This window comes from Trichogramma pretiosum, unplaced genomic scaffold (genome assembly GCF_000599845.2).
Source record: "Trichogramma pretiosum strain Unisexual culture from Peru unplaced genomic scaffold, Tpre_2.0 scaffold17, whole genome shotgun sequence".
Lineage (NCBI taxonomy): Eukaryota > Metazoa > Arthropoda > Insecta > Hymenoptera > Trichogrammatidae > Trichogramma > Trichogramma pretiosum.
Window position 1 is genome coordinate 1,795,073 of NW_019641225.1, and position 9,630 is coordinate 1,804,702.

General features: G+C 37.9%; 1 protein-coding gene across 2 annotated transcripts; it reads right to left on the bottom strand.

Moving 5' to 3' along the window:
* Positions 1 to 5,766: 5,766 nt before the first annotated feature.
* Positions 5,767 to 7,230, bottom strand: LOC106649249. Of its 2 annotated transcripts, none has more exons than XM_023458202.1 (4): positions 7,004 to 7,230; positions 6,684 to 6,863; positions 6,511 to 6,555; positions 5,767 to 6,335 (listed from the first exon to the last, which is right to left on the bottom strand). In XM_023458202.1, the coding sequence occupies exons 1-4, from the start codon at positions 7,068 to 7,070 to the stop codon at positions 6,148 to 6,150; spliced, it is 480 nt and encodes a 159-aa protein (XP_023313970.1). In that variant the 5' UTR covers positions 7,071 to 7,230; the 3' UTR covers positions 5,767 to 6,147. The 2 variants fall into 2 exon arrangements, with proteins under 2 accessions (XP_023313970.1, XP_014222040.1); XM_014366554.2 differs by having other exon boundaries at positions 6,511 to 6,552; positions 7,004 to 7,228.
* Positions 7,231 to 9,630: the final 2,400 nt, after the last annotated feature.

Genomic DNA, 9,630 nt, shown 5'->3' on the forward strand with positions numbered 1-9,630 from the left:
ATATTAGATTTTAGGCATTAAAGTGGATGAAAGTAAAGAAAAACTCGAGAAAGATAATCGACAAGAGGAATTTACACTGGAATTAAGCGTGATGGAAGACGAAAAGATGATACACGAAGATCTCGATGATTTTGTTTGTGACCAGTGTGAAATGAAGTTTCAGTACCGAAGTCATTTGAGTAGACACCAAATATTAGTACACAAAGTTCGCAACGAATTTGCATGCGACCAGTGTGAGAAAAAATTTGTGAAAAAATCGAGTTTAATTACGCACCAAAAATTAGTACACAAGGATCGCCAAGATTTCTCATGCAACAAGTGCGAGAGGAAATTTGAAAATAAATCAATTTTACTCAAGCACAAAAAAATATTTCATGAAGTTTTCAAAGATTACTTATGTGAAATATGCGCACAGAAATTTTCAAATAAACACAGTTTGCTTTTACATATAAAAAAAGTCCATGAGAATTATAAAGATCTTCCACGCGATAAGGGCGAAAAAAAATTGAAAAATAAATTAACTCTACTGGAGCACAAAAATATCTTTCCCAAAAGTCATGACAGTTTTGCATGTGAAAAATGTGAAAAAAAATTCAAACAAAAATGGTATTTGTTAAGACATCAAAAGACAGTACACGAAGACTGCAAAGATAATGCATGCGATATATGTGAGACAAAATTTGCGCAAAAATCGCATTTACTCGGCCATCAAAAGACAGTTCACGAAGGTCTCAAAGATTTTGCATGTGACAAGTGTGAGAACAAATTTTGAAGAAAAATGACTTTGCTTATACACCAGAGGACTGTTCATGAAGGCCGCAGAGATTTTGCATGTGACGAGTGCGAAAAGAAATTTGGACTAAATCAGCATTTGCTCAGACATAAAGAAACAGTTCACGAAGGTCGTAAAGACTATGCTTGCAAAAAGTGCAACAAGAAATTTGGACAAAAACATCATTTGCTTTTCCACCAAAGGACTGTTCATGAAGGCGGCAAAGATTTTGCATGCAACAAATGCGAGCAGAAATTTGGTTCCAAATCAAATTTGCTTATGCACCAAAAAACCGTTCATGAGGGTCGTAAAGACTACGCTTGCAAACAGTGCCAAAAAAAATTTGGACAAAAGGGTAATTTGCTTTTTCACCAAAGGACAGTGCATAAAGGTCACAAAAATTTTGTTTGTGACAAGTGAGAGAAATCATTTCTACGAAAGTGGCATTTGATAAAATACCAAATAAGCAAAAAAGGTGACGCAGGACACAATAACGAATAAAACAAATCTGGCCCCCATCGAATTATAATAGGCGCTTAAAACGTAGATAAGTTAATTCACAGACTCGATCCATCGAAAAGGGGTTTTAATCGTTTCATTATTAATCAATCAAAAAGCTTGATCCAAGACAATCGGAGCGAAGACTCCATCATGTGAAATGATAATAATTTATTTATTTAGGTATAAATAGTTTCTTACTTATAGAAATGACCTTTACTTATATTAGACTTATGCTCAGAATTAATCAAAATTGCATGTATAAATCAGAGAAACATGCATTGCACACGCTTTGCATGAACTTTATGAAAGACACAATAAAGAAACTATATATAAAAATAAAAGAAATTAACATTAGTCAATTCATTGAGATTTATTTCTAACTAAAAATTTTAAACAGCAATGTTATTTAACCTAAATTAACTCACTTCTCGTGCGTGATCGTGAGATATTACATTTATACACGTATATGGGGAATTCTATAAAAAGTACGCGAAATTTTTTGGTAGAAATCGTAAGGCATTAGTCGTAGCCGAAAGACCGAAAAAAGAAATTTGAAAAGTTTTTAAATAAGTCACCGGTAACATACTTTTGTTCAAAATTAAGTGCATTTCAAAATGCTATTTTATTTCAAAAGATTTACACCAATTTTCAACTGCTTTACATACCATAATTTAAGCCTTCGCCGCAAGATGGCGAGTAGCTTCGCATCTGTAAATATGCAAGTGGGAAAGTCAAAATGACTGTACAAGCCCCAACATGGTTTTTAACAAATTACGTTGTCAGTTGTTCTGTTGGGAAATAAATAGTAATTTTACTCATATTTAATATAGCTAAAAAATTGGTATTGAATTAAAAGAAAAAACGTTGAATTTTTGTTAGTTGAAGCAAAGTTACATTTCTAATTATTGTGTATCCAGTTTCTACTAGTGTCAATAATCCTTTTATATCCAAAACTCGATTTTAAATGTTGAGCGTTTCTATCAGGTATTGAAAATGAAAGTTTCGTCTGAAAATTTTTTACTTGACGGGAGTGCCGATCGTATGCTATTTGCCGACTACGAATACAGTGACTGTTTTAGGAAATAGGCCGAAACACGGGGGAAAATAATTCTAACCTGGTTTAAAGGTATAACAACAATAGATAAACAGATAAAATTGTAATTTGATTGTAAACAATATGATTATAAACAATCTTAATTTCGCCCCTTAAACACTGAACATATTTCTAGCCGAACAAATTAGTACGAGTGTAGTCTTTAACGACGTTACAAGATATAATACATACAGTGAATTGACTTATTTTATTTTCATAGCTCTGAATATAAAAATTTAGGCTTTCAAATGGATGAAAGTAAAGAAAAACTCGAGAAAGATAATCGACAAGAGGAATTTACACTGGAATTAAGCGTGATGGAAGACGAAAAGATGATACACGAAGATCTCGATGATTTTGTTTGTGACCAGTGTGAAATGAAGTTTCAGTTCCGAAGTCATTTGAGTAGACACCAAATATTAGTACACAAAGTTCGCAACGAATTTGCATGCGACCAGTGTGAGAAAAAATTTGTGAAAAAATCGAGTTTAATTACGCACCAAAAATTAGTACACAAGGATCGCCAAGATTTCTCATGTAACAAATGCGAGAGGAAATTTGAAAATAAATCAATTTTACTCAAGCACAAAAGAATATTTCACGAAGTTTTCAAAGATTACTTGTGTGAAATGTGCGCAAAGAGATTTGCAAATAAACGGAATTTATTGCTGCATATCGCAACAGTCCACGAGGGACGCAAGGATTTCACATACAAGTGCGATAAAAAGTTTGTAAAAAAATCGAGTTTATATACGCACCAAAAATTACTACAAAAGGAACCTAAAGATTTCAATTGCAACAAGTGCAAGAGAAAATTTGCACGAAAGTCAAATTTTCTAACCCACATAAAGTTAGTACACGAAGTTCGCAGAGATTTTGGGTGCAATAAATGCGAGAAGAAATTTGGAACAAAATCAAATTTTCTCATACACCAGAGGATTGTACATGAAGGCCGCAAAGATTTTGTATGCGACAAGTGTGAAAAGAAATTTGGATCAAAACAGCAATTGCTCAGACACAAAGAAACAGTTCACGAAGGTCGTAAAGACTATGCTTGCAAAGAGTGCAACAAGAAATTTGGAAGAAAATGGCGTTTGCTTCAACATGTAAGGACAATACATGAAGGTCGAAAAGATTTCACATGTGATAGGTGTGAAAAGAAATTTGGACAAAAATTTAATTTGCTTGTTCACCAAAAATCAGTACACAAGGGTCGTTAAGATTTCGCATGCGACAAAGGCGAAAGGAAATATGGATATAAATTAGATTTATTATAGCGCCAAAGGACAATAAACGAGGTCGGTAAGATTACGCATATCGAAAATGCAAGAAGGTATTTGAAAAAAAAAATTAAATTTATTAAGGTGAATAAAATATTCCACGAAGTTTTCAAAGATTACGCATGCGACAAGTGTGAAAAAATATTACTACGAACATCGCATTCGTTAAGGCTCACGAATCAGCCACAAAGGTTACGTGAAATACGATAACGAAAAAAACAATTTTTGGCCCCTATCGAATTGTAATAGACGCCAAAAAGTAGATGATAGACTCAACCGATCGAACATGTGTTTTAATGGTTTCATTTTAAAGTTTAACCGATTTTTTATCAATAAAAAAACTTGAGCTATGACAAACGGAGCGGATGATCCAATCAATAACATTGGAGAAATATAATATCATGTGAAATGATAATAATTAGTTTTTTTCGGCATAAATAGTTTCTTATTTATAGGAATAAATTAACTTATGTTAGAATGATGCTCTGAATTATTTCTCAGTTTTTTCCCAATTACATGTACTTCACTAATAACACAATTAAAAGCCGTTCGAGGCATCATGTAATTTCATATACTATATAAATAAAATAATAAACATAGCCGGTGGTTAATAATTCTGCTCATAACCCAGCAGATTCATATAATGACTTATCTATTTATTATGGAATGAATTTTTAACTTTTTCCAAGTAATGATAAAGGAAGTCGCTGAAAAAATCTTCTTAATACAATATTATCAAATAAAAATGAAATTAAACTTGAGACGACCTAAACTCATGTGTCATTGCATATAAATATTCAACTTCTAATATCTTTCATGTAATTATTAAATCTTGTAAAAGTATCATTATAAAATAAAGGAGTTTCGTTATTGATGTAATTTTTGAACAAGCACGTGAGATTTTCTTGTTTCAACTAAAATAGTAGAATCATTGATAATTTTGCACAATCAAGCGATTTTTTTGTTATTGACAAGAGCCGTTACAATAAACTTGATATAATTGTGAGTCCAATTATTTTGTATTGAATGCCATTCAATTACTTACGATTTTGCCAAGATTAAATGTAAATGTTTTCAACTATTCAAGAAAACGTGCATTTTCATTATTTAAACTGTAACCACGATAAAAAATTTATCAAGAGTGATTGAATAATTTAATATCTTATAATTCACAAAACGTGTCGGTAGCACTTCAAAACAATTTTATGAAAGTTTTCATTGTCTCAACGAAGTGTATAAAATAATTTAGCGCGATGACTTTTTTAATGTAAAATATAAAAACGTAAAAAAAAAAAATTCGATTTCACTCCGAGCGATCCGACGATCGATCGACGAGTCGAATTCCGAACCTTTTCATTTTTATTTAACGCGCGTAGCGAATCTTGATGTAATGCATCTCGATTTCCTCCTTCCGTGGAAGCTGCCAGCGTATTTATACACCAATTATGTATCGGATAACTATTACATCTTTCGATTATATATACGTACACACACGCGTATACGTGCAAAAGCTCATGCGGCCGCTCGAGCTAAACTCTCGGGACGAGAGGCGAAGAAATTTTTCATAAACACCGCTATCTTGATCGTTTTCTCTAGCGTATGCTATACATGTGCTGTATGCGTATTTGTGAGTGTGTGTGTGCGCATCTACGCGGTATACACATGCCAGTGAACCTAGGCCTAGTGCGCATACACACGTCAAAAAGGAAAGAAAATGAAAAGCGAGACTGCGGCGATCCGGTTCGCGATTTCCTTAAAATGTGACACAGTTAGGCAAATGCACGCGCCGAGACTCGACGATTCTTGACCTTAAAGCATTGATATGTATACACGCAGTCGTGACTCGAGTCTCAAATACATATATATGGCGTGTGTATGGTTATTTTCGGTATTTGTCAAAAGCATCAAGGATGCGAGGCCCATTTTTACGTCGAAGCTTCGAATCCTTTGAACAATGTAACAAACGACACAACAATTACGCGCCCACGATGACGCAAGCTCAAGTCGGGCGAGCCTTTATTGCGTCTTTTTCTTCGCTCTCTCTCTCGCGCGAAGTTCAGTTAATGTTCCGTGAAATTATGTTTGAAACAAAATAAAAATCAACTGTATGTTTGTTTTTTCAAATTTTTTTTTTATTCTGCAAACATGACACTAAAATATACATAAAAAAATGAGAGATAAGAAATTTTTCCAAATGCGATGTGTCACCGCCGATTGCAGCAACAGCAGCGAGTTACAGGCACACGCTACATTTATATATATGTGCGCAATCAATGCATGTTACTAAAAGTTTAGTGGACGGGTATTTTTCATTCTTCTTCTTCTTCTTCTATCCTCTACGCTAAAAAAAAAGTACAACTACGAGACCGAAAAAAAAGTGTTGATTTTAAAAATTTCGGGGCAGTACACAATGATAATAATCATAATAATAACGATACGACCGAACTGCTAATTTTTTCGCAGTAAAATAGCGTATACGATAATAATGGGTAAGATCTTGTTCACATGGTCGCGCGGTAGACGCCGAGCGCGCCGAGAACGGCGAGCATTCCCGTGGCGAGGCTCGCGCTCTCCGCCGAGTTGCACAGCTCCTTGTTGCAGCGGTCGCAGGAGACGAGATTCGGCACGTCGTGGCAGGGCACTTGGCTCGTGACGCACGTCCGCAAGACCGTCGTTACACCCATGGACGCTGTAACGAATGAAGATGGGCGTGTGTGAGTGGGAGAGCAATATAAATGCAATTAATGAATCGGACAAAGAGATGGAGAGAGAGAGAGAGAGAGAGAGAGAGAGAGAGAGAGAGAGAGAGAGAGAGAGAGAGAGAGATAGTGAAATTAAAATTATGAAGGCTAATTTAAACTCACTTGCGACGATTTTGGCGCACTCCCACCTGTCGTCGACGGAATCTGCTTGAGTGCCGTGAAACATAATTAATTTCAATTAGTACGATCGATACAAGATAATCGAGTGTTATTCGGTGCGAATAAACGTTAAACGATTAAACGGATTAGTGATCGTTTTTCTCGTCGCTAATTACCCAGAGCCCTCATCGAGCTATCGGAGAAGATGGCCCTGGCCGAGGTGCTGTTGAGGTAGGCGTTCGAGGCCGATCGCAGCGAGCTCGGATTGCAGTCGGTGATGAATTTGTCCTGGGCCGGGTTCGTGTAGCATTCGCCGGTGTTGACCGACGAGCAGGTGTAACATCTCAAACTGTTCACTGCGATAAAGATCAAAATAAATAATAAAAATAAAAAAGTGTACATTCGTTAAAAACAAGAACAGAACAAATGTACTAATTACGACGATCGCGCAATTAGAGATATGGAGCAGATAACAAAAACAAAAATGATAGTCAACCTGAATTGACGAACAATACGGCAATTAGGGCGAGCGAGTAGGTAGCGGTGCACTTTTTCGGATACATTTTGACTGGACGATGTCGAACGAGCGACTGATGAAGATGCAACGAAACTCCCTCGCGGTTCTCGGCTGCGGCGGCGGTGACTCGGCCCCGAGACAATTGGACGAGGCAGTAAGGCAACAGCAGTATACGCAGCTCGAGATAAAATATACTTACGAGCCTCTCGTCTGTGTGTACATATGTGCACACGTATGACTGACTCGGCCTATGCCGCATATGCGACGTCGTCGTCGTCGTCGTCGCATTGCTGCGTTCGTTAAAAGGTACACGCACGTCTTTAACGCGCTGCGTCGCCGTTGCGCACGTATACGCACACACACACACATACTTATGCACAAACAACAAGCACTAAAGATATGAAAAACATCTTCGCCACTGTCGCGAAAATAATAGAGAGGATTACTCATTGTAGAAGTTTGCTCGAGGGAGAGAGAGAAAGAAAAGAGGAGAACGTTTATTTGCTCGGATTGCGTTGAAAGGCTATTTTTGGATCGCTGATAATACCGCGTTGCACCCATGGATTTCCTTCTTTTTTTTCTCTCTCTCAAAATTTGCCGTGTGCGACATTGCGTCCAAACGTGCGATGCGTCGTATATACATTTCTCTATATAATCTTCGACGTGAAAAAAAAAAAATCGTTGGCACTCGAACGTCAGCAGCTGTAACAACAGCAGCAGCAGGAGGAGAGCTGCCTCGCGCGCGGTAACGAAGCATAATGAGAGACAGAAAAAAAAGCTTTAATTTGTGAGAATCGGACGCAATGCAGGCGCGGTGACTCGAAGGTGACATACCGCATTGTCCGTGCGTGGAACTAAAACATGTTACACATATACATGAACGTCAAGGAATAAACGCGTATATATATTTTATTTGCGCATTGCCTCCGACGATGCGAAAGAGATGTCCTCGTCGAGCTTTGTTTATACTTGTATACTGCGTATGTATACAACATAAAGCAGGCATAAATATAAACGACGCAACGCGGAATGGAAATGGTAAAAATACAAAATGTGTTAACGTTGGAATATATACGTTGGTATAGGTATATACGCATGTCGCGAAGAGCGCTAACTCGGCCTATATATTTTCCTCCTCGTAACCTAGTTATCATCCTAAATGCATACGTGTGTATACATGTGAATCGATGTGCAGCAGATATTAATCGGGCGTATACCACTACAACTACTACTACTAGTGCCGCCGTGGATTCCAGAGCCAGTTTGTCCACTTCGAAACTTCCGGTTTTGTGCGGCTCAGCCGGCCGACCGATGCAAAAATGTGCGTCTGTATATATACGCGCGTACGCCGCGGGATAGGGATCGGTATATATATATATGCGATCGTGTGCATACAGGTATACACGTGTGTGAGGCTCGCGTTTTCTTAATTATTATTGTTTTGCGCGACGCGCGATTCACGTAACTGTACTGTATCGTGCGCTTGACTCGCTGACTTCGATAGTGAAAATCGTATACGCTTATATCCATCTAATGACGTATATTTCTATAAGGACTTTCCTCTTTGACGGATTATCAAAAAAAAAAAATAATGATCGAGGATTATAAATATGATAGAGCTGTAGGCTTCGAGATTATTGAATGTCGTTCGCTTATATATACCATCGATCCGCGCGCAGGCTATAATGCTATATACATCGTGTGTGCACATCAAGCTCCGATACGTGACGCGCTTTTTCGAGAAAAGGTTTGCACAATATCTTATCGACTCATGCGTATGTGTTATACGCGTCGCAGTACATTATATTCTCTTTGTTCGAATGGAGACCTGACACGAGAAAATTTTGTTCATATGAACAAAAACGCAGATCTATGCTTCAAGCCCTACATATATTTCTCTCGTACTTACCGTTAGCATATTATAATCGTCACCCGCGACGTGAAACGAGCACGAAAAACTTGAACAATGTCGGAAGATCGTGTCCCGACGCTGCGACGTCGAGCGACGATTCATTCTCACAAAATTTTGACTGATGCGTTTTAACGATAATGCATAACGATAATGCAGTCCCCGTCCCCATGCAGAAGGAAAAGAAAACCGTAAATGCGCATAATTCAGCGAACAATCGCACGTCCGACGCCTACTCACAGCTACTACTACTACTATACAATGTGCACCAGTTTTTTTTCTTCGTCTTATCCTTTTTTTTTCGGTACATATCCGGTCGCGAAAAAAAGCGGACGCATGCAGATCTCGAGCGAGGATAAATCGGCGAAAAATCGCGCGCGGCCCACTACCAGCTGCTGCATGGTATCGGTAACGATCATCTAAAAACTCCCACGAGCGTGTATTAAGATTAAAGTAGTTTTCAAACGTTGACCTTTTTTTCGTAGGGCTCCTTCGAATGTGTGTCAATACGGCCATTTGAATCCATTTCGCGCGTACGAAGTATACGCGCGCGCGCGGGGAGACTTTGATGCTCGCGTCGTATATATACAAGTGCGCCGAGCTGTAATAAAATCTTGCGCGCGGGCTCATATCGCTCGAGCGCGCGTCGTAAAAATGACCACGCAGGCACGCGTGGCGCTTATACGCGATATGAATT

What these genes read in the sequence shown, in the direction of transcription:
- LOC106649249 (XM_023458202.1), bottom strand. Translation starts at nt 7,070, where the DNA reads ATGTATCCGAAAAAGTGCACCGCTACCTACTCGCTCGCCCTAATTGCC. An exon ending in TAGCTCGATGAGGGCTCTGG is followed by an intron (nt 6,556 to 6,683) that starts GTAATTAGCGAC and finishes ACGGCACTCAAG; the next exon opens with CAGATTCCGTCGACGACAGG. An exon ending in GTGCGCCAAAATCGTCGCAA is followed by an intron (nt 6,336 to 6,510) that starts GTGAGTTTAAAT and finishes CATTCGTTACAG; the next exon opens with CGTCCATGGGTGTAACGACG.